The sequence below is a fragment of the Aricia agestis genome, chromosome 8, assembly GCF_905147365.1.
Source record: "Aricia agestis chromosome 8, ilAriAges1.1, whole genome shotgun sequence".
NCBI lineage: Eukaryota > Metazoa > Arthropoda > Insecta > Lepidoptera > Lycaenidae > Aricia > Aricia agestis.
The window spans coordinates 11,644,894-11,671,199 of record NC_056413.1 but is presented as its reverse complement, the minus strand read 5'-3'; the positions used below and the strand labels follow the sequence as shown (position 1 = coordinate 11,671,199).

At 34.8% G+C, this 26,306-nt stretch overlaps 1 protein-coding gene across 7 annotated transcripts in view; it reads right to left on the bottom strand.

Annotated features, from left to right (window-relative positions):
• LOC121729825 (protein sickie) overlaps positions 1 to 26,306 on the bottom strand; it is a 239,802-nt gene that overhangs the window by 85,742 nt on the left and 127,754 nt on the right. For 6 of the 7 annotated variants that reach the window (XM_042118456.1, XM_042118457.1, XM_042118458.1 and 3 more), the window contains exon 4: positions 3,600 to 3,703. In XM_042118456.1, the coding sequence (XP_041974390.1) occupies positions 3,600 to 3,703 (104 nt within the window). Of the gene's footprint in view, positions 1 to 3,599; positions 3,704 to 11,562; positions 11,689 to 26,306 lie in introns of those variants that run through there. The other variant, XM_042118461.1, reaches the window with a different exon arrangement.

The following is a 26,306-nucleotide window of genomic DNA, read 5'->3' as shown; positions in this document are numbered from 1 at the left end:
CAGGACTCATAGTATCTTTATAACAAACAGCAAAATCGGTTCAGCGGTTTGGGCTTGAAGAGGTGACAGACAGACAGACAGGCATACAGAGAGACAGACAGACACACTTTCACATTTTTAATATTATAAAATCAAAATTGTTTTATTTCTGAATAAATTTAAAATAAATATTTTCAGAATGTCCTACATGATGCCTACCACCGGTTCGGGAACTAACCCGGCGAGAAGAAACGGTGTAATAAAACTATAAGTGAATTATAATAATTATGTTCACCTAAGCTAATTTTAGATTAACTTAAGATTTGCTGATGATGAAGAAGCTTTGTCTGTCTAAGTCACTAGCCAGAGAGTTTAGGACAATTTAAAATTACTTTGGAGAGTAAAATTATGAAGTTTTAGAACACGTCCAAGTCACGCTACTGTACATATTAGTATTGGGTTCGAGGTAGAGAGAATCGGGCCACCGGCCACAGGAGTTGTTTATGAAATTCTCTCAAGCAACACGATCCGCTGTTAAAGTTCAAATATTTAAAGTATGACATAATAACTTACAACGGAAGAAATATTTGCCTATGTGCCTACTCCTCATTATACTACAAAAAACATTATTTTTCTTTCATCTTAGTCTTCCAAAAAAGTAAGAAAATCCTTAACTTTAAAACAGTAATCTGATAAACTTAATATATTATGATCAATTATTATGAAAATTTTATGTCTTCAAACTATATCTAGATAAAAATTGATCATCCCTTTAGCTTAAGAAGCTATGACACGCCACGAACAGACATACAAAAACTCATAACTTCTGTATTCGTAAGTAGTTAAACTACTTACAAACTCTATGACAAATGCAGCGTAAGAGAAACTATTAAGCTAATTCGAAGCGGAAATTATATCAAAGTTAGTGCAAACTTAATCGCGAGCGAACGCTTAATTAATTAATTATAGTTTAATGTAATTAATACTCTGCTGCACCGATATAGGATCCATATTAGGAACATTAAACACTTCATTTTAAATGCACTTACGTACTTGTGGTACTTACAAGTACTTCATTTATGAATCTGTAGTAGAAATCTGATTTAAAAATAACTACAGTGTTAATGTTAAAAATATTATATTCAACCGAAACGCGAAATTTTGCTGTATTTAGGAGCTACTTAAATTTTTGAGAAGATCCTACTACATTTTACAAAGGGTATAAAAATTTACTTACCATTTAAAATCTTTCTTTTTCACATTTTAATTAACGGCACATTGTACAAGAGCAATTTTTTTTGTTTAATTTTTTTTTTCTTTTTTTGTTCACAGTAATGAGTGCACTGTCTGACTATCATGTATCAACTGACGCTGCATCTGTCTGAAGACGAGCACAGGGAGTTGAACCACGAAATGAGTCTGACGATATGCAAAGTGGTTCGATTAGCAACGCTATGCGAACTTTTAATTATTTTGAATGAAAAATGTGCAATTAGTAGGGTCGAAATTTTCAAAAATGTGTGATAGAAAGCGGCATTACCTAAGTATATTTACTTACTTGTAGGTTGCTTCTCTTGATTTTTTTTGATTTAATTAATTTTTAAAATAATGATGAATATGATAAGTAATAAGAAACATAATATACTTATCTACGATTTATGAATAATAATATTATTATTAGGTATAATTGTATAAACGTAATATATTCTGTCTGTCACCTCTTCACTCTTAAAAGGCCGAACTCACCACGCATAAAGGTATGAAGACAATTTAAGACCCAGGAAAGGATATAAAATAGTTTCTATCGCGTCAAAATGTACAGTTCCTGCAGAATGCGGGCATCAATTAGTTAATAATATAGCTTGCTCTTATTCCCCATGTCACAAGTGTCTACAACCATCAGACTACTTTGAGCCAAGAAAAAAACACGTTGAACTTGATAGTGATTACATTTTTAATCCCATTATCTCACAAGTCACAACCACCAATAAAATGGTGGCAAGATAGTAAATCTTGAGATTGATCGTCCGTCGGATGACCCCAGTTGAGACAGACACTTATCTGGATCAGCGGAACTGAATAACTTTAGGTATGGTCTGTTCTATTTTAGGTCCTAGGTGACCTGTACCACCTGAGTTTTTATGGCAGTGGTATACCATATATTGCCATAGAAACTAATAATACGAAATACGAGGCTTTTAAATACTTTCGGTAAAAACAGAAGTATTTTAAAAATACTTTAAAAACTCAACCGTGTGTTTGAAAAATTCGAATTAAATTCGTGTACACTTCTTTACTATACAAGAAAACTTAGAACAAGAGAATAATATTATTGTTACATAAAATTATCGTCAACGTTGCAGTTAGTGAAATAAAAATATTATGGTGATAATTAAACTAAGTAGGTACTATCAGAGAAGTTGATTCTTTGTTCGTTGAATTAACGTTGAATTGACATAATCCGACCAAATGACGTTGGTCTGTGAACTGCCTAGAAATAAATTTTCTTGATGTTACAATATTATGACCTAAGACCTACCTAATACCCACAAAGATAGTATAGATAAAATATAGTATTATTATTTATCAATCTAGGTCAGTTTTTAAAAGCTATGTGTAACAAAATCTACATTTTCTGCGACAAAACGTCAGTGTTTGCATTCGCAGAAAGCTTGAAAGCATCTCTAACAGTATTGGCTTTAGCTAACCTATTACTCTATTTTTGTGATAAAGTAATCTTTATAAGAATAAGAACGTTTATTTGCAAAAACATGGTAGATACAATAAGATGGTACAATGTAAAACAGCTCTCTTGTTTCGTCGGATCCATCTCGACGTGCAAATATTGTGAAAATAAAAGTATTTAATTTTGTTCATACTTGGCATTTTGGTTCCCTTTCTTTTGCTATCAACAGTGTCGAGCAGGAATACGTTTATATCACGGGCACCGTACATTTTGGCGCCATAAAAAATATGTATACTCTTCTGAGACTCAAAGTTCTCCACACGAACGATACGAACTCTAAATTTAAATTCATCAGATCAGCGGTTAAATCCTGAAGAAGTGATAAACAGACACACTTTGTCATGGAGAATATTAAGTATGGGTTTGTTTTTATTAGTATTTGAAAATAAAAATAACTCGAAAGTTTTTCAATCTTATATCATCCCGCCTCATAGATCGCACAGGTGACCAGAGGGCTGGAGCGTATTTTGGCCAGCGATTAAGCCTGGCCTTACAGCGGGGCAATGTGGCTGGTATTCTGGGCACTCTCCCTAAAGGCAGCAGTCTGGATAACAACCTTTTTTATATTTAAACTGTTCTTTTTTTTTTTTTTTTACTTATATACGCTAGTTTTTATTGTAATTTAGTTTTATTGTATTAGATCATAACATAATACTCGAAAGTTAAAAAAAAAACCCTAATTTGGCACACTCTTAAAAGTGTCGATTCGATACTTTGTTGTAAAAGGTAATAAAGTCATATTTAGATTAAAATGAAAATAATTTTTCACCAATTTTGTTTTTCAACAAAAACAATAATATACAACATACGGTACGCTATTAACTGTTTCTACCTTTGCTAAAACCTTATACTAAAAGAGCAATAAAAAACTCACCATGCACAGGAGTAGCCGGCAACGGCCTTTTATCCGGCGGGGCCCGACGTACTGCCGCCGCCGACGCCGGCAGCGGTATCGACGTCTGCAGCACTGACACTTGCCTGCAAAAATAGAAAAATATATGAAAAATAAAGAAAAAAATATGAAAAACCCGTCAATTAAAAGGTGTCCCCAATTGGAGCAGAAATGGGTTAAGAGCTCTCCAACTTTTACTCCGGCGCCTCTCGTCTCTCAGAATTAATTAAAAAGCGATATTAAATGTTTTTGGGATGGCCATTGTTTTGACTTTAAAGTTTGTCTGAATATTTTTGTGGATTTTATGGGTGCTACAATTATCTGTGTATTATTATGAAATCTTGTAACGATTTTTAAAAAACAATTACGCACTAACCGTAAACAGAATATGGAAGTTTTAAAATCTGATCACTGTAATGTTTTATGCTAAATTTAAAAGCTCCATTTTAATGAATTTTTAAAAACTTTTCTTTTCAAACACAAAACATCTAGAATCTAGATATAATACTTAATAATAACTTTAAGATTAAAATATTATACTATTTATTAAATAGTTACTTAAATTAAATGAGATGGATTGTATTATATTGCTTGTTTAAAAAACTAAATTGAAAATTACTACTTATGTTTGCTACTGGATACTAGATGGCGCTAGCAGTTTATAAACCTTTATTGTTCGAATTCGAATTATAATTCTAAATAACTTCCATCTCCACGTAAGATAAACTATACAATATGTATTTCGTTATAATTTAATTGAATTAAAATCATAACAGAACAGCAAAAAAAAGTTCAAAAAAAGCTTATATATTATTTGTGACATAAACGCTTTAAATATTATGTACATATTAAAATTTAATAAAATATTAAAACCGGTCATAATTAAAAATGATTATCACACGACAATGCTGAATAAGGTGCACTGTTCTAAAATAAATGACGGCATTATCTAAAATAATAAGGCCTTTGATATCAAAACTTTGTATCATAAGGGTCTTTCGCATATTATTCGCTCTTAAGCCGGTGTAGTTGTCAACCTTATTAATAAAACAATAAGGTTCAAAATGTCATTGTAGACGGCACATCTGTCGAGAGAGAATGTCACTATGAAACTGATACTAGACAGTCACCAGAATATCTAATTACATGTCACGATACTTTGTTTGGAGTAACCAATTTTGCGGTAAGTATAGCAGTAGCGTCAGTAGCTACAAAATAGGTAGGTATATGAAAAAGAAGAATTAAGAAGTATGAGAGAGAGCTTACACCGAAAAGAGGACAACTGAAGTTATAAGGGTCAGTTCGCACTTGACACCGTAGCCAGCAAGGCATTGGCATGCATAATAAAATGCCGATGTTCGATTGAAATGTCAAGAATTTTGTGTGATTTAAAATGTTATTCCACATTTAATTTTGAATCCTACGAATAATAAAAACTAAGGAATCGTAACTCCCATACTATTACCGTTTTAACTTTGGTTCCTTTTGATCTGTCATGTAACGTCAGCCTAGTACCGATCAAGGTCACCTAAATATTGCAAATGTATTGAAATGTGTACCTAAGGTACACTTTTTTGACAAGTATTGTGGAGCATGTTTTTTGACGGAGTTACTTTTCCTTAGTTTTTATTATTCGTAGTTTGAATCCCTTTCATAGATTGCCGCGCCTGTAGAAACTGACATTTAGGCGCAGGCTGGGAGTGTACTGAATGAAAAAGTCAGTTGAAAATGTAGAGCGCTAAACTAGACCTATTTCCTAACAGGATAAAGTCGAAAATGGAACAACAAACCCCTGTACTCATCTAGGATTGATCTAGCCCCAGAGGGGTCCTTATGCATGTAATTAGACATCTGTTATCAAAACCAATCCATCGGACCAAAAAACCGACAGATGGACTTGAAAAATTGTTAGTCGACCCAAAATGAATTTCCATTTGTTGATCGTATTTTTAAGTACAACTTTCATTGTGAATTGTGATATAAGTACTAAATTATTTAACAGCTCTTACAATGCTTATTAATTTCTAAATAGTTTGTCAAAAGTCTACGCGCGAAGAAGTATCCAATGTAGAGCAGTCTTATAAGTACCCTTAAGCCTAAGGATATATTCTTTTCAATTTATATGGATTTGACAGATTCGCAAGACATCTCACGCAATTGAAATCTGTCAAATCCATACAAATTTATGCCCCACCGCGCCCTGCCTCGCCTCGTCGCGTTGCGGTCTGAATTGACCCTTAACCGAAGTCTAGTTCGAAATTCGAATAACGCGCGAACGGAATAAATACGCACGGAACACGCTGTGTGTAGGCAAGATGTAAATACGCACTTCCTGAAAGATAAAACCTCGTTTAGACAGTGCGCCCCCATGCAGATCTTCCACATTGTTTCAGCCTAAAATCTAAAGAGCCGGCGTTCACACTTTAAAAAGACCAAAAGCTACTCCCAAAATGAGTACGTGACAGTGTCTGGGGCGGTACGGGTTGGGTCGGAAATGAAGCGTGTCATGCCACGACACGTCACACGACATGTCACGTCACGAGACACACGTGTTGCCGGTAATTGGCAACTCCATCAGATGACTCGTCACGACTTTATATTGCGGGAGCGCAATTTTTGGGGGTGAGTGGTGACAATGGAGATTTTACTCAATATTTTTCCACGGGTTTAAAATTGTACCGTACATCTATGTATTGTCTTAGACACGCTATTTAATGATTTAAATAATAAAAGTCGTGAGTGGAAGAACCAGGTAAGTAACAGTTAAAAAATTGCGGTATTTTTTCATTAATGGAGGCTTTAGGGCCGAAAAATGATTTGAAATAAAAAACTGTGGATTTTATGTGTAGCCACTAGCCAGATATAATATTAGCCAGATGACGAAGTAGGTAAGGTTTGTTCAAAGAATAAGGGAAAAAGAGTAATTATTGTCCAAAACATAATACCTATAATGTATTATGTTTTGGACAATAATTACTCTTTTTGTATATTTTAAAATGTTTGTTACCTACTTCATCCACTCTCATATTGTCTTAAATTAATATGATTTAAAATTGTAGGATTTCTAGCCATCTAATGCAAAATCTTAGTTTAAAAAAAGTTTTTTCAATAAAATTACGCGTCTGGCAATCCGCATTTAACACACATTTTAATCGCATTTCAAGTCACAGCTTAAATTCAAAGAAATGACTTAAATCACAATAAGCGTTCGTGACACAGAGGCGTGGATCTGGTTTACCGAGTACCACCTTCCAATAAGGCTGCATACATACTACACTACAATACCTCGCCAGTCGCCTCGCTTGCGCCGCGCCGTGAAAACTAAGAACCATGCCACACGACGCGGCGCGGCGCCGCACCGCAGACCATTTCGCCGGACTACCGAAGTACCGACCACACGCTGAGTTCGGCGCCGCAACGTTCTGCAGTACTGTAGTAGCGACGGACTCGAGCTCCACATACACCCCTCCCCGCCTCGTCTCGATTCCGATGCGCGTGCGGTGCAGCGCCGGAGCGAACCGGACGGCGCGGCGCTGTGTGCCATGCCATACATTTTTATATTATGTAGGAATCCGGAGCGGCACTGGTCAGGCGCCGCACCACCTCAGCACCGCATCGTGTGGCATGGCTCTAATGCTCAGTTTCTGTGGTATTTTGGTTGGTTATCTTTTCAATGGCGATTTGGATTGACACAAGTCTACGAGTGCCAAAGTTTATTCTAATAAGAATCGAGATCTAAAGTGATTCAAAATATTAAATATGAGATGCTCGACACTTTACGTGGGTCCAAAATAATTTATTGCAGCTTGGAGGCAGATACCTAAGGTAATAATTTTATGGGTTTAGACTTTAGAGTCCACCTATATGTATAAAATTACCTGTAGCGCTGCCTCGCGTGCCTCGCTGCCTATAGTGTGTACACGCCTTAAGTATTCATAAGTCATTTAATTTCCAGGTCACGGAATTTATTCTGTTTGCGAGATTTGGCGCAAAACGTTAAGTTTATTAAAATATTGACTTATTCAGTATTTACTACAGTACCGAAGGCAGGTTATGTTTTATAGCTCTCGTTCATATTTAAGGTAGGAACCGCGCTTTAATTTGTGGCGTTATAAAATATTTTACGCCCATGAAATTTCAATTTAAGAATTTTAGTACCTTAGAAGAAATTACCTCAGAAGGCAAGATAATTTTGGATATATTAATTTCTTATTTATTACATTACTATATAGATGGTGCCCGCAACTGCACCTTAACCCATCAAGCCCCATAACTCATAAGCTCAGCGGTGAGCGAGACACAATAGAATAACAATAGATTTCCAAGAATCCACGATAGAAGGATTCATTAATCACTTACTACACGGTATTCCATATTCGTACGTTTTTCCGCGATAAAAACTATTTTTTCTCTCCCGGGACTTAGAAAATCTCCAAACTAAATTTCATGAAGATTGGCTTACTTTTTACCTCAACTTGAAGAAGTAATAGACAGACTGATATGCTTCCGCCTTTATAAGGATTTTAAATAATCCTTGGCTCACAGCATATTTAAACTTCCAGCCTCCAGAATTACTCAGAAGCATAATAATAGCTCTAAGAGTTTCTTTAAACACCAATAGCCATAAATATAAAACTCCATAAATATAAAGCTCCATAAATAGAAAAAAAAAACTAAATATTTATGCGCAAGTAACAGTCTACTTCACTATAAAGTACGAGTATTGTTTACTGGAATTAAGTGATGTAAAGATCAAAGATTTAACGATATTGATACGGTCAGGATCGATGCACTGCGCTAGGGTTGGCACTTGGCAGCTGTGCAATTTACATCTGGCTTTCGGCTTGGGAAGTGATTTTCTAGGGATCCGTGACTGGAAAAGGTTGGGAAATACTGAACTAAAGGAAACTAACCAAGACGAATCGAACAAGCCTAAACTCGACTTTAGTAGTTTAATTACAGAGTTCCTAGTTATTGGTCTGCCAGAATCTGATGGCAAATTTTGACGGCAGATTTAAAAAAAATATCCTTTTTCTTTGGATAAATTTTTATATTTGCATGTTTCACACACAAAATAAGCCGCTATAAGGAAAAGGAAATCATTTTTTTTTTATTCCAATTACCCCGGCCGCGGCATTGCTAGAGTTAATTTAATTTCTCACTTTTTGCTATCAGATACTGTTTTTTTATTTTTATTATTCATCAGATGAGTTTTACGGTATCATATTATTGTACAGTATTGTGGAGCAATTTGCATATTCGTGCAGCTAAATCGAAAGCCGGCAATTATCTTGCCTTCTAAGATAATTAGTCAATTTTAACTTGCAATATTCCATTTATAGACAAGACACGTAAAAGCTTTTAATAAAGCAATGCTAGCCGTTGATGACAACACTTATAGAGCACATAATATATTAGCAACCTAGTATTATTGGCAACCCTAAACTGCACTTAAATCAGGCTCGTGTATTTTTAGCCCTACGCGCTAAGTAAGCTTGTTTTCACTAGGTACGCCATTCGAACAAAGAACACCATTCGAAATTTACGACGAAAGTTCGCGCTAAAATATTATTCTAATTACAAACTACACTTCCAGAAAGTAACGGTAGTTTAACAATTGATTTAACATTATTTACACAAGTATTATGGACTATTCAGTTTTTTTTTTTCAGAATTAGAAGCTACTATGCTATTGCATTTAAGTTTTGGATTCTTTAAGTTTTTTATTGCGCGAACTACTGTTTTATAAAAAATCCTTCTAATATTATAATTGCGAAAGTATGTCTGTTTGTTTAGCAGATATTAAGATTTAATCTCTTCATGCTCAAACGGCAGAACAGATTTAGATAAAATTTGGCATGGAGATACTCTGAGGATGCTCTGAGGGTCGAAAAAGGATATAGGATAGTTTTTCATTAGGTTAGTTACGGGCGTCATGTAGTAATATTATTAAAGTATTTATTTTTGTTCCCTTTAGACCTATTCCTTTGTCATAAAGCTTTATTACCTTCCCACAATCTCGAAAAGGTAAGAACGACTAAATGTGGTTTAGCTGGATAGAAGTATAATTTCCTTGTCACTCAGTGTCTTGTTATGCAAGTAAAGTTGTTTTTATGTTAATTTCATGTTAACTTACAGATAAACAATTCTGAAGACTTCTAGAAAAGCAAAAAGTTGCAAGGATCATAGTAATATAGCAAAAACGTGTAGTACTAGTAAGGACTAGAAAATTTATGTCTTACGCTTATACAAAAAAATCCTCACCACTCAGGGTATACACTTATACAGTGTACAGAGGTCATAGATAAAATACAAAACGTATTATAGACTATAGTCGTAGTCAGTCTGTCTAGCCACTTTTTAAAGTATCAGACAAACACAAAACATTGTTTAAGGTATACACTGTTTCTGTTAATAACTTTTATGCTGGCTTCTCACGGCGCGTAATATCACGAGCCGCGCCGCGCCAGCTCGTGACACGCGCCGTGTAAAGGGGTGGCTCGAAGTGGCGCGGGCTGGCTTGAACAGGCGCGTCCGAATGAATTGAAGTCGGTAACTTCAAAGGCGCGGCTCGAATGGCTCGTGATATTACGCGCCTCACGGATAGAACGGTTAGAGCAGACTCGCCTGTTGGCTCGTGCTCGCTCGTACAAAGTGGTTCGGTGCAGCGCGGATCGTGATATTACGCGCCGTGAGTAGCCAGCATTATTGTACGAGCGAGCACAAGCCAACAGGCAAGTCCGCGATACCCATTCTCACGGCGCGTAATATCACGAGCCGCTCGGGCCGCGCCTTTGAAGTTACTCACTTCCGAGTTCAGTCAGATCGGACGCGCCTGCTCGAGCCAGCCCCTTCACACGACGCGTGGCTCGAGCTGGCGCAGCGTGGCTCGTGATATTACGCGCAGTGGGAAACTAGCAAGTAAGTAAATATGTTATTGTATAAAAATGTGTCTAATCAACATTTCTTTAATCTAATGCAGCCAACAGACGAGTCCGCGCTACCCGTTCTCAGGGCTCGTAACATCACGAGCCGCTCGAGCCGCGCCGAGCCACGCCTTAAAAGTAACCAACTTCAGTCGGGTCGGACGCGCCTGCTCGAGCCAGCCCGCGCAACCTCGAGACAGCCCTTCACACTTCGAGCTGGCGCGGCGCGGCTCGTAATATTACGCGCCGTGAGAAGCCAGCATCAGCATAAAGAAAATTAGAAACTAGATGACGCTCGAAACTCCGTTGCGCCAAAATTCGCTTATCGTGCGGGTACATTTCACCGGCATAAAAAGTATCCTTAGTATGTCCTTTCCCGGGACTCAAAGTATCTCCATACAAAATCTCAGCGAAATCGGATCAACAGTTTGGGCATGAAAAGGTAACAGACAGAGAGACAGACACACTTTCGTTATAACATTAGTATGGAAGTATGGATATACAAGTATATTATGTATATTACACTTTTTCTTATCCCCGTTGTCTGAAAGTAGGGCAAAGGTATTAGAGGAAAAACATCATTATCTTGTCTTAGTCCAGCAAGTTTGCGTAGTTAATGAGTAAAGTAATCCTATATGAATACAAAATAGACAGAAAATGTGTCTTGAGTAATTCTTAAAACGTTAGAAAATTCTACAGATTCTTTTTTTATTGAAGACCTGTGAAATTGAATGAAAACATTACCTATATAGTTTTTTTGTCCCTATTTAATAACTTTAGTTGTATTTATTTATAAATGTGTATAAAATATTAAATCTGTTGCCAATGAAGTGTATTCGGTTACAAGGAAAATAGATTTAAAAAAGCATTTTTGAAATTAGAACATTCCAAAGATTAAGCAAGTTTTTTTTACTTTAGCCTGATTCTCATCCTTCGAATCTCGCTTCAATCACTGGCTGTCTCACTCAGGCATTACACATGGATTGTCAACAACTTCCAACACAACTCTCAATACATACCTCCGAACTTCTGGCGAAGTCGGCAGACTTCTGGACTTGCGGCTCTTGCTGTTCTGGCGGGTCTGACCCTGGCCTGAGTTGGTATTACCCATGGCTGGCCTTATGACCTTTGGCCTTCACTCACTGTATCACATTGTACACTGTCACATTTCTGTTCATAGTCGCGAAAGACATTTTTGTAATCAATTTGTAATGTTCACTTCTTTCAGCCTACCCTCAAACTGCCTTATGAATTCGAGATACTTTGACGCTTATACTTTTTTTTGTATAAATGATAGGCAATGACTTATAAGGTTGAAAGTCAATACGATTTGATTAAAAGATATTAAAACAAATTAACAATCAACTGTTTTATCTTCTGATAGTAAATGTAATGTATTATTGTTTGCGTCTTCTAGAATACATTAAAATTAATAATTATAATATCGATGATCAGGTCAGAACTCGACTTCAACCAGAAATAAAAGAGTATAAATTCGAATATAGGCTTGTGAGTCAAAAAGATGGTAGTGTGCACATTGTGTAATACATACTAGAGATCGCCCAATGGTCGAAATTCGACCTTAAATTTAATTATCTTCTTCTTTTGACTCACCATTTAAACTTTAAAATATTGACTATTTCAGATTTAATAAAAAAACAACAATCCATTTTTAATTAATTGACAACAGGCTTCAACCATAAACAAAAGAGTATAATTCGTTTGTATAGGCTTGTCATTCAAAAAGATGGTAGTGTGCAGTAATTGTGCACATTGTAGTGTGTGTAATGTTTTATTTGTTAAAAAAATGTATGATAAAAGCATAATTTCGAAATAATATTAGCTCGATGCACTCCTTTATCATATAAACTATAACTGTGCAAAATTTTATTCACCTACGTTTCCTCATTTTTCGGCAATGGGGATCCAAAGTTTTTTGCTCGTGTATTAATATAACAATAATGATGATATTCTGTAAGAATACATGGAAAATAGTTTCAGGTAAATTGAAGAGGAATTCTCTGTTAACATTCGAAAGCGAACTGTTAACTGTAGTTTATTTTAGAAACTTAACCGTGGCGATGAAAGGTTAATCATGGTTTATAATTAGTTTATGTTAAGTTATAAATTGTTTATTATTATATGTTGACTTCTATCTTCCTCTCTCTTCTCAATAAAACTTCGTGTTTAAATCTAAAATATTTTAAACTAGACTAATCTATCATTATTGACTTTCAAGTTACAACGCACTCAGAGACATTAATTAACGAATAAAGACTGTAACTAAACTTTAATGAAGACTTTGACGGATACGGCCGTTAGTATCAGCTGTATTTTGGTTCTGAAAACTTTTTGAGGATACTTATAACTGGGAATGTAAGTAGGTGTCAATGTGACAGAGGACTGCGTCAAGTACTCGTAAGTAAGTACCGTACTTGACAGTGTCAAGTGTCAAACTGTAGTGGTTCAAGTGCTGGCTTCCGAGTATTATCACATCATTACACTTTCTTATAAACGAAACGAACAAACATGTTTTAACGACTTCCAAAAAGGTGGAGGTTATAATTATCATCTTTGTCTGTCTATTTTTTTTCTATGTTGTTTCCCTGCCACTATTGTCAAAAGTTTAAATGCGGTATGGATAATGGAACGTACTTTAGAATCTAGTGTATTATTCGTCGTACCGTCAACAAATTAGATTTCCACCTTATTAATATGAACTTAAGGTCCAAAATCTGTAGCACTACTTTCGTCGGCGACCAAACGTTTTTTCGGCAAAAAAATTAAACGCCAATAAATGTTTTCCACGAAACAAATGAAATTAATAAATGATCAAAGCACCGCTGTAATTGTGACGAATAACGATTGAGATAAATGGCGGCGTGACAGAATGTCGCAGGGGTCCCGCACCGCAGGAGACAGAGATCATCAACATTTTCGGAAAATGCTTAGAACACCTGAGATTTTTAAAAACAAGTCTGTGGAACAACTAGCAACTGAGTCAAATTTAAATTTGGAGTCAAAATTAGGGATCCCGCACCGCAGGATCATAAATCATAATGGATCATCAACATTTTCCAAAAATATTTAGGACACCTGAGATTTTTAAAAACAAATATTTGGAACTACTGAGTTAGAAATTTTAATTCGAATTTAGAAACAATTTCCTTCGTTTGATTTGTTTCTATACACCTTGATGCTTTTGCGAAATAAAAAAAAAGATGGTCCTGCTGTGATGTTTATAAATTATAAGCAAAGTAGAAAATGCTTAATTTGCTAATGCTATAATATAGAGTCACTAACTAGCAAGAAATGTTGTAGGCAATTTTTTGCTTGCACATATTATATTTTCTTTTAAAGTATATTTTTAGTTTTTCTTTAGTTTTATATCATATTCATAGCTAAGGTTCTACAGTCTATATATATTTTATGTTCTTATGATATACATTGCGATTACATATTATATTGTATTGCAACTGTACTGTAGCTCTACCATGAGTTTAAAGCTTAAGTACTTATTTATCGAGACTCGATACCGACTACGTAAATTAGTATGGCTTTTACAGCGCCTCTAGCAGTTACTTGCGAAACTAAAATCGCCATACTAAATATTAACGTAGTCAGTATCGAGTATCGATAAATACCATAGCTTTAAACTCATGGTAGAGCTACAGGTATTGTATCGCAACCTAAATGCCATCGCTCCTAGCTTCGGGCACTGGAATTTCAAAGGTCAAATCGGTTAGAACGATCCTAGGTATCCATTCTAACTACGAGACTAGCCGACTGTAGTAAACTAGATACAATGCAATACTAGACGATCCGGTGAATTTCCTGAATTTCCTCAAATGTTTCAAGGCCAAAATGAGACAAATCGGTTGAGCCTTTCTCGAGTTTTAGCGAGACTAACAGAATAAAAAAATATTTTTATTTATGTAAAAGATGGAAACCGTGTCAGTTTTTGAATAATTTCTTTAACAGTAAAACTATACGAAACATAGAATAAGAGCAAAATATTAAAGGTACTTATTTAGTTGGTTTTATTTTGCAAAATCTAAGTTGGATTTTAATACAAAGTTTTAACCTATGTTTTGTCGCCTTTATGAGATGTTAATAGCCTTTACGAATTCGTGCTTAATCCGAAAAGTTGTATTTTGCTCCTATATGAAGAAATATAGAAATATCAAATAAGGTAAGTATACTAACTTCTATTATAATATTTCGCACTGACATCAAAACAAAGACAACTATATTGAGTTTTATTGTCTATGGCCATTAAACTCAACGATTAGAACCATATTGATCCACATACAATAAACAATTGCCATATCCATGGGGGACGGACGGACAAAAAGTTTAATTACGACTCGAGAGCAGAGGTCATTACCCCGACCTTTTCGGTCGAATACGGAATTCCATTTCCAAAATTTAAACTTTCAATTCCAATTTTAAAATAGAATATGCACAGATAACATTTTTGGGATAATATAATATGGAACTTATTTTTAAAGTAAAATGGTAAAGTTTTTACCTAATTATTACTAACTTAACTAAATAGAAGACTGCCATTATGACACATGAATATTTTGTCTTTTTTCATTTCTTTTGTATCTTTTTATGTGCACTGCACAATAAAATATAATAAATAAAAGAGGCCAACTTTATCAATCACTGTGTCAAGTTTATTTTTAAAGAATATGTCAATCTATTTTTTTTAATAATAGCCATCTTTAGTTACTTACAGAAATCTTCTATTTAACTGTAAAACAATTTATAGCAACAAATATTTTCCTGCTAGAAATTGTACCGCAACATTTTCCAACAACAAAACTACTCTCTATTTCACTAATGTTAGTATTAGAACCACGATTGGAACAGTTAGTTCATTATAACTAAACTAGATATTGGACAATTTAGGTCTCAAATTGCAAATCAGCTATTGTCCGATAACTGGATTGCTATCTGTGAGTGCAGCGGTCGGCGGTCTATGGACTAACTAACTTTGTTAGTACCATCGATATCCTGAAAGGATATTGTACCACTTTGATACTTTAAAAGCTTAATAAATAATCAAGTCATTAAGTTCTCTAAAAACTGAGTACTACACTTAGGTTCATTTGCGCAGATCCAGGTTAATACGGGGTGAAATAGTGAGTTATCTTTTACATTCTTCATATATTTTACGAAGGAGATGACATTTAATCCGGGGTTAACTTTAACCCAGATTTGTGCAAGTACGGGCCTAACTAATTTTTTTTTGACAAAAAATGCAATAATCAGTAAATTGCATTGAATGTCAAATATAATGTTACAGGTAGTATTTAACTTCGCTATCGAAATTAAATATCGAATGCAATTCTACCACGATTCAAGGAGTATTTTTATAATAGACTGGAACCTAGATGACGGGTGCAACTCCTTTACTCCAAAATTCGTTAATCGCGCGACAACTGTACATTTTACCGCAATTAAAAGTATCCTATGTTCTTTCCCGGGACTAAAAGTACAGTCTGTCAAGAAAGTGAAGAAATTAAACAGTGGCAACATCGTAGTGTCATCCCTTTTAAATCAATCAAAGAAAAAAGGGATGACACTACGATGTTCCCACTTTTTAATTTCTTCACTTTCTTGACGGACTATAAGTCCGTCAGTATAGAGATATTATATCTCCATATCAAACAGTAAAATTGGTCCAGCCACGGTTTCAACGTGAAGAGGTAACAGACAGACAGACACACACACTCGCATTCATAATATTAGTATGGATGGCGGTAAAATAATATTAAAAAAATCATTTTCAAAGATTGGAATTTCTAAGGAACACTGTCGTGAAGTCTCGGTCAGAGGCCAAACGGTAGTAACTATAAAACGGCTCTAAAATGACATTAGAGAGTGAACTGTCATTGTTCGCTTCCCGAGGGCTTAGGTGACTCATGTTTTATTCAAGTCCTTGTGCACCTTCACTCTTCCTCTTAAAATGTCTGCGAGCAGCATTCTCTACTTACATTTAAAATTATAACCTATATCCAGACGAATATTACTATATACATATATAAATACGAAAGTAACTCTTAATCTGACTGATCGGTTTTCACGTTAAATGTACAGAACCAATTTAAATGAAATTTAGTTTAAAGACAGTCTGGAACCAGAGAAAGGACATAATAATATGCTACTTTTAAAAGTAAAAAAGGGTTTTAAGGGACTAAAAGGTTACATGGAAGAATTTTTAATTTTTAAAAAATGTTTTTAAAATAAGCTCCATAAATAGATAAACTCTTACCTACCTGATACCTGAAATACCTGGTTTTTAGGCTTTTTATAAGAGTTTATAAAGACCCCTATAATACTTTTTATATCTTTTAATTTTATGTCTTTTAAATCGACCAGGATGTGACCCGTTTACCAAATGAACGATTGAATGAAGTCAACACTCAACGGAATTATTTTAGTGCATGAATGAATAATACCTCCATTGTAACCAAAACAGTTAATTTCGTCGTGACTCGTAATGACATTTGTCATAAAAGCGTGCATCTTGCGTCTAATGTTTAAACATTGTTTAATTTGACAGAAGACAACACTCACGACTTTCATTGTTTTAGGTTAAAATTAAAAAATTGATTTAATTCATTTTTTTCGGGGCGGTAAAAAAGATAAATTAGAGAAACAGAAAGGCAATGAAAAGAACAATCACTCAATTTAAATTTCCTTGATTCCAAATGTCACTTCTATTTTTAAAATCCTATAAAACCCAAAGCTTTCTTGTTAACTTTTAGTTAAATCCGGTTTTGGATTCATCAGATGTATGAATCACATTTATTTAGTTTTAAAAGGTAAAAGTAAAGCCAATATTGCAATGGAATTCGAAAACATGACCGAAGCTGCGGTTTTCGGTTTGTGGCGAAAAAAAATATGTTTGAGGCAAAATGTTTGCGCGGATTAAATGTGGCTTTGAAATTCCAAATATTGTTTATATTCGTTTGTTTGAAATAAGTAAAACAAATAGGACAGGCTTATGTGGAAATCATAATAATATAATGCTTATTGTGAAACAAGCATAATTAAATAGTTTCTACTAGCTTTTTTCGTAACTTCTATCAGAAAAAATTGAACTGATTAGACCTAGGGGGACCTTTTACCTATAAGGATTTTTTTAAAATATATTTTTAGTTAATACCAGAATCAAATAAAAACGTGTGCGATATTTTACAGTTATAGCAGTTGAGGCTAGTGTGTTTTATTTACTGAGATAGAAAGTAGCAAAAATTGCTCTATAAAGTTCCTAATCTGGGACTTTTAAGAGCAATTTTTGTTAAGAGCAAAAAGAGTTACCATGATGTTTCATGGTAACTCTTTTTAGCTCAATATAAGAGTTGAAAACCCGCAACCGATAACCATATTGCTCTCGTCGATACTAGCTCGTGAGCTCGACGAACGCCTATAACAGAAAATTGCTTTTCGTAGAACGCCAAAGTTTGTACAGCTTACTGCTAATTTATACCCGCCTGATACATCCTGTGTAATAAAAATATTTACTATGTTTTAAAATTTAAGCTTTGCGTTTTTTACTTAGTATCTTCAAGAATGAGCTAAAAGACATCGACTTGCTTGACAGTAACTCCAAACTAATCTTACTCTTAGATTCAACACAAATTAATCTTTTTTATGGATTTCCATAAGATCTTTACTAAAGATGTTGACATAATCTTGCGCTGTGTACATTTTTCCGTTGCTAAATGAAGCTTAAAATATTATACTTCTACGAGGTTAACTCTGTATGTGAGTTTCATTAAAATCGGTTTAGAATTTTCGGAGCTTATTCAATACAAATAGACAAACAAACATTCGTTCTTTGTAATGAACGCACGTCACCTCACGATTCGACACAAAAAAATCTTTATCAAATTAAAGTTAAGTAATATTTAAATCTCTTTGAGCGCGGAAAATATTTTGGCAGCATAATTTCTTAACAGAAATTATGCTGCCAAAGATATTTTATTCATAGTTACTGCAATATGGCACGATATTTAACCAGCCAACAGCTATCAATTGCAGTCCAGCATAGCTAGCACAAACACGTAGACAAACGAAAGAAACTAAATTTTGACAGTTTTACCGGAAAAACATTGGAGAAAAAGTTTCTTTCGTATCTCGATATCTTCCGCTTTTGAAAATCTATAAGTCAAGCATGACGAACCGCTTTTGACATTTAGTTTCTTGATTCTTTTTTTATTTTTATTATGGCACTTGGCTATAAAACCATGGCTAGTGTCGAGTAAATGGCGGCAAATTAAAAAAATCGATGTATAGCAACCCTGTCTATAGCCGGAATTATAGTTTTGATCTACAAACTACGAATAATAAAGTTCCTTAGTTTTTATTATTCGTATTTCGTAGATCAAAACTATAATTCTGGCTATAGACAAGGTTGCTACACGTCGATTTTTTGAATTTGCCGCCATTTACTCGACACTGGCCATGGTTTTATAGCCGAGGTGCCATAATTAAAAAAAAAGAACCAAGAAACTAAATGTCAAAAAAAAATAATTGCCGTTGCTTTAATGGTTGCTATGGAAAGAGTTTCTTGTCTTTGTCCACTGAAACTCAAGTCGATGGGTGGTGCCATGCTCGGGAATAAGATATGTAGACATGGGAAAGAAACTGCCATTACTTTCTTCCGAAGAATCGACTGGGAAACCCCGTGCTAGCTACGCAGCTGAAGATTTGTGGCTTAGAGGGTTCAAAATTATTTTGCCTTGGAAATACTCCGCCAGAAAAATATGTTCATACAAGAAAGAGTACCATCTAAAACACTGTGCCATAATAGGGCCATTATTTTTTTTTTCAAAAAAGGTATTATTAACACTCGTTTTGAACGTCGCTCTAAATAATATAATTTATCTAAAATGGCACTAAACAATGACCAGGCAGATTTAATTTGCTGCTTTATGCCTGGACTTCACTTCAAAACGTTTACCCCCTTACTAATATACTTAATACAAGTTAAATATTTTCCGCGGCGAATAACCATTGTAAATTCGCTGTTTTTGTCTATTTTGTGGCTTTTTCAATATATCAGACTAAGACAAGCAAAGCTTTTATATTTATGTCAATATTTAATTAGCAAAGGGGATAGTTTGCAAAATGCAGTGTGCCCTAAATGGAACTTGTTTTCATGATAGAGAGATTAGAGGGAAATTTCACTATTAATGTAGAAAACGAACTGTCCTATTTGCCTTAGTATTACTTCAATAAATAACACTCTGTATAATACTTATACCTACTATCTAGTTTCCTATTAATAGAGCGATTTCTCAATGTTTATTCAGTTAACTCGAAATGAATCGTGACTGTGGTCATGATAGAGAAGTATTTGAATCTGTATTGTATGCAAATGTTTAAAATATTTAGAGATATTGTCTTGATGGATGTTAGATTTATTTTTCTATTTCTGTGTACTGAGGATGAGAACTAAAATTTAAATAATATCGAAAGCTTTATCCACACTGTGCCCTTTTCTGTTCGTCAAGGGCATGCGTTATAGCGCAGTCAACAGCGAACGTGAGGCATGCCCGCGACGCATGCCCTCTGACCGTATCCAAAACTTCAAAAAATACAATATTGGCGTTGCGTTCCTTGACGCATTCAATTATTGAATGCGCCAATATGAAAGTTGATGACGAAAATTGAAGATGAAAGTGCACAATGTGGACATAGCTAATAAGTTACCAGTGTTTGCCACTAGAGATGCAGTTTTGATGTTTTACAATTAATTTGATTTTATGTCATGATTCATTAATTGATGTTCCACAAGACAAATAAAACGCGCTCAAACTTAAACAAGTTTTAAGGTTCAGGTAGATAAATAATATTTTAGACTGCCGTATCAGACATATTGTGATGATGTGACTGACGCAGCCTATAAACAACTAACCAGTCGGCAATCTAACATTTAAGAAATTCGTATTTTTAACCTTTAATTATACACACTTAATAATATTTAAAACTAGCTAAATAATAAAAGAACTACTCAACAGTGTAATCTTAGGTAAAATACTATTGCCGAATGCGTTATGCAAAATGGTCCATGGAATTTTTAATAAAAGGAGACTTTGGTGCCTAATTAAGGGAAATTTTCAAGTGGTCGTAAAAAATATAATTAGGGTTTGTACTGAAAACAGCATCTGCATAAAATGATAAGAGGGTCGGCTGAAATTGCAAAAGAAACGAATTTGTCTCGAAAAAGTCTTTGAGCGGTAATATTATTTTCCTTTGAAAAAGATGATTGTTGAGGGGCGGGATCCTATTAAAAGTGGCGCAAAAAATTGCTATTTCTCGTTTATTTTTTCCAAAACCGTATCTATTTCGGTTCACTGGCACCACTAATATCCTAAGCAGGCAAGGGTACAACTTGATAAAACAACAAAATATACGTATAAAATTGTACCTACATTTTCCGGGACAAAATTTGTGTGTATAATAAACGCACCTTTAAGTACTAAATTTCATTTAAAAAGAAAAATTATGCCTATTGGCGTTTTAAATCCGAGGAGTTTGTGCTTGTATTAATTATTTACATGACATGTGCAACCTCCAATAATAGTTCCCTCACGTTTGCTATTGGGAACTTGAGGTGGTTCTTAGTAATGTGCTCTTAATAATCATGCCTCTCTAAGAAAATTTCTGAAAAAAAAACAACGATTTTCGAACTCACTAATTGAAAGTGACATACCTAAAGGAGCATTTACACAAATCCTTGCATCGGGCGACCGCATTCAATACCTACGGTGAATCTTCATTTGCCGTCCCTTCACCTGGGGGTTGAAAGGGGGTGAAAAGGGGGAGTGACGTTAAGTTAGATTAATAGCGCTCCCCGTATTGCAGTCTGAACATTCAAGATGAATATTTGACAAAATAAGGTAAATTAATGGTAGATCATAAAGCTTTTTGTGATATTGGTCTTTATGATCGCAATAAGCTTAATAAGAAGCATTTTGGGAGACATAATTTTTTATTAAAAAAATATAATTAACTCTGAGCTACTCTGTTTTTTATTGAAGTTAACTTCGAGTTCTATAGTTCGAAGAATTGTAGTAAAAACTTAACTCATCTAAGTTTAGACGAAGATACTTTGGGTGACATCAAAGAAATGTTTCAATAAGTATAAGAAAACATAACTTTCATCTCTATAAGCATATTCCAATGCTAGTAGACAAAGGATATGGGCGAATAGCCCATAGACGGCCCCAGATTACAAAATAAAAAAAAATATTCAAAAATGCTAGTAGACATCATAATTAAGTATGTATTAGGTATATGTATATGCAGAAAAAAATTTAAAAGTAAGTAAGTATACAAGTAATTAAAATTATTACCAAAAAAATTTTTTTTTGTGCGTTCCAAATTCAAACGAATGTCATTTGCACTAAACTTGTATTATATTAGATGGCGTGGCATTTATCGATCTATGAACTATTGTTCCGGCAGACGGGGCAGAATCCTTGGGGTGGCCCCCTCGGCCTCCCTCACAAACATACACGATTGTAACAAACGCGCTAAACGTTTTTAAAATGCTACGCGGACTTGCGAGTCGGGACTTGGGTCTTTCCTTCCAATCGTTAAAGTACTAAAATAGTTGCTTAATAATTGGTAAATTGGCTATAACATAATTGCAATTATTTATATCGCAAAAGTGGTTTACATTTATATCTATCATTATAATAAGAATAACAGCATCTAAGGTTTTATATACTTCTGTTTGGATTCGTCTATTACGTACGTAGTCTATACGTTTCTTAAATTGAATTTAAAAGTTGCAAACTTGCAGTTATTTTGATACATCTAAGAAGCACACAAAACAAGGAACAGCTATTATAATTTATAAGCCATCAAGTCCTAACAGCTCTTAAAATGACGAAAGTTCCAGAACTGTCAATTTGTTAATACTGTCCCATCACCCTCCCCAACGCAATAAAAGCCCATAAAGCATTATCTATAGTCTCATAACGAATTCCACCCTAGACCAAGACGCAATAAATTGCATCCAAACACTGAAAAATGACGCAAAATATTGCACTGAACGGAGATAGAGAACTCGCGATTCTGATTTTGAAATTGCCCATAAATAAAGGTAATGTAAAGGTGTCGTTATAGAGCGAAGGCGTTGTTTAGTATTTGTTTTTTAAGGAACGTGTGTGTATAAAAAAATGTTTATGGTTGCTACCTATCATATTAAATTATTACAATATAAACATTGTTAGACAAAAAACGCTACAATCTGCAAATTACAATACTATTATTTAGCTTCTCTTGTATATCTAGAAGTTGTACAGAAATTTATAAGGTAGAGTTCAACTCTATCTTAAACAAGACACTGAATAGGCAACCTAATGATTCAATAGACAATAACCACAGAACAAAATAAAGCTATACAGCTTTTGATTGGGTATAAAGCCAGTTAGTGGTTTACAAATATCAGAAATCAGCAAGCTCTGCCCACGCTCAGAAAACTGGTTTAGTGCATAATAGGGTTCTGTACACTCCTTATAAACGCAAATTCCAATACTTGTTCAGTTAATTTTAGCTTCAAAGATCCTCCAATCAGATAAAAGGCGTTTACGACGCGAAGAAAACCACCGATGTTTTTAAAATTAGAACTAAGTTATGAAATATCGTCGCGTCTCAGTTCTCATAATATTATGGCTTCATGTTATTAATAGTTTAAAGTTTAGAATGACTATGCGAATAAAAATATTGTGAAAAAAGGCAATCCATACTAATATTATAAATGCGTAGGTGTGTCTGTCTGTCTGTCTGTCTGTTACCTCTTCACGCCCAAACCGCTGGACCGATTTTGCTGAAATTTGGCATGGAGATACTTTGAGTCCCGGGGAAGGACGTAGGATACTTTTTATCCCGGAAAAATGTACGATTCCCGCGCGATAAACGAGTTTTGGCGCAACGGAGTTGCGGGCGTCATCTAGTAATATTATATAAATAGACATCAGAAGAGCTCTTCTCTCTACAATACTAATTAGTAATTAGTTATTGTCAAACATTATGTTATACACCTGTAGCTATAGGTCTATCACCAGGAGCTGATGGCAAAAAGTGACTCTAGCAATAGTAGTAGGGGTAATTGGAATAAAACATTTTGATCCTTTTTTTTCTTTATAACGGCTGATTCTATGTGAAACATGCAAATAAAAAAAAATATCCGATGATCAAGGATATTTTTTGAAATTATGCCATCCAAATTTGCCATAATATTCTGGTAGGCATATATTTATGATAAGTGATAACGTTTTCTGCGTTTTTCTATTTGAATCTACTTCAGACTGTCAAAGTCACTTTGACCTTTCTCTCTAACTACGGCACTCAGAGACGGAAGTGTTTGACAGATAATGTATGACAATTATGAGGCTTATGTCAAATTTTTAAATTAATTATATTTAAGCTACGAATAATAAAAAAAAATATTCGTAGCATTTATGTAATTAATGTTCGATAATGAGACGAATATTAGTAACTTAACTGTAATTAATTAATGACGATTTTGACGTAAGCCCCATACATTAAATTTAAACGTCAACCTCGACAATTACGGTTTATACTTTTAATATTCATCTCTGAGTGGGGCACTTACTGCCGCACTCAGAGTGGAACATTAATTACTTACTTAAATGTAATTACTTAATTCAAAATTTTGACATAAGCCCCATACATTATCTGTCAAACTCTTCATTAAATTGAAGGTTAATCGTATTTAATAGTCTCTGAGTACGGCGGTAAATATTTTTCTTACATTTTTTCCTGCATAAAGGACACGCGACATACACCTCCTTCAAAAGCGAGTGCAATTTTAAATTCAGAACATGCGAGATTCCTAGACCTGTCTTTACCTCGCTTAGTCGTCTTTCACTCCTTGTTTATTTCTAGTCTTCGCTGTCCTTTGAAATACTTCCTACTTTAATTCATGACCCAAGTGACAACTGCAGGTAATATTTGAGATGAAAAGCATGACTTATCAAATAACTCATTAATTAGTATTGTCCGTTATCGTCGTAACGTAACTTGCGATTTTTTTTGAAATAAGGGGGCAAGCGAGCAAACGGGTCACCTGATGGAAAGCAACTTCCGTCGCCCATGGACACTCGCAGCATCAGAAGAGCTGCAGGTGCGTTGCCGGCCTTTTAAGAGGGAATAGGGTAATAGGGGAGGGTAGGGACGGGAAGGGAATGGAAGTGAATAGGGGAGGGTAGGGAAGGGAATAGGGTAGGGGATTGGGCCTCCGGTAAACTCACTCACTCGGCGAAACACAGCATAAGCGCTGTTTTACGCCGGTTTTCTGTGAAACGTGGTATTTCTCCGGTCGAGCCGGCCCATTCGTGCCGAAGCATGGTTCTCCCACGTATAAATAATATACTATTACAATAATCACTTTTTAATAAACATATTGTACTAAAATATAGTAAGTATGAAATAAATCTATACTAATATTATAAATGCGAAAGTATCTCTGTCTGTCTGTCTGTCTGTCTGTCTGTCTGTCTGTCTGTCTCGCTTTCACGCCAAAACTACTGAACCGATTGTAATGAAATTTTGTACACAGATAGTCTAAAGCCTGAGAAAGGACATAGGCTACTTTTTAACTTGAAAAAGGGGTTGTAAGGGGGTGAAAATGCGTAAATTTGGTCAAATTAAGTTAGTTCCAAAAATGCAAAACAGATGGCGCCAAGAGTCCCCTAGATCGCGCTATTGCTTGCTCATGCGTATTTCTATAAGAGGTGGTACCATGTTGTATTTGGTTTTTCGATTCTTTCGATTGTTATACACGTCACTAACTAATAACTCACCTACCAACTTAGATATCAAATTCAAAAACAACAGCGCCAAAACTACTGAACCCATTGTAATGAAATTTTGTACACAGATAGTCTAAAGCCTGAGAAAGGACATAGGCTACTTTTTAACTGGAAAAAGGGGTTGTAAGGGGGTGAAAATGCGTAAATTTGGTCAAGTTGAGTTAGTTCCAAAAATGCAAAACAGATGGCGCCAAGAGTCCCCTAGATCGCGCTATTGCTTGCTCATGCGTATTTCTGTAACAGGTGGTACCATGTTGTATTGGGTTTTTCGATTCTTTCGATTGTTATACACGTTACTAACTAATAACTCACCTACCAACTTAGATATCAAATTCAAAAACAGCGCCAAAACTACTGAACCGATTGTAATGAAATTTTGTACACAGATAGTCTAAAGCCTGAGAAAGGACATAGGCTACTTCTTACTGGAAAAAGGGGTTGTAAGGGGGTGTTTATGCGTAAATTTGTTCAAATTAAGTTAGTTTCAAAAACTGGAACAGATGGCGCCAAGAGTCGCCTAGATCGCGCTATCGGTTACTCATATGTATTTCTATAAGAGGTGGTACCATGCTGAGTTAATTTTTGATTCTTTCGATTGTTATACATGTTATTAAATAACTCACTTACCAACATAGATATCAGAAACAACAGTCTACCAATAATAAAATATACTAAATAGTTTATGGGTATTGGGCAAAGCTAAAGTTGTGTAATGCATTATGCAGCTAAGTTGTAACGCTAAATAAGCATGGTATAAAAAAGTTTAATTAAAAAAAAATCATATTATGTGCACACTACACGGCTGTTTTGGGTATTTTGATTTAAGGGGTACCAGGGTTTCGAAAAAGCTTTTGACACCAATTTTATTGACACCGCGCGCTATAAACTGAAGTCCA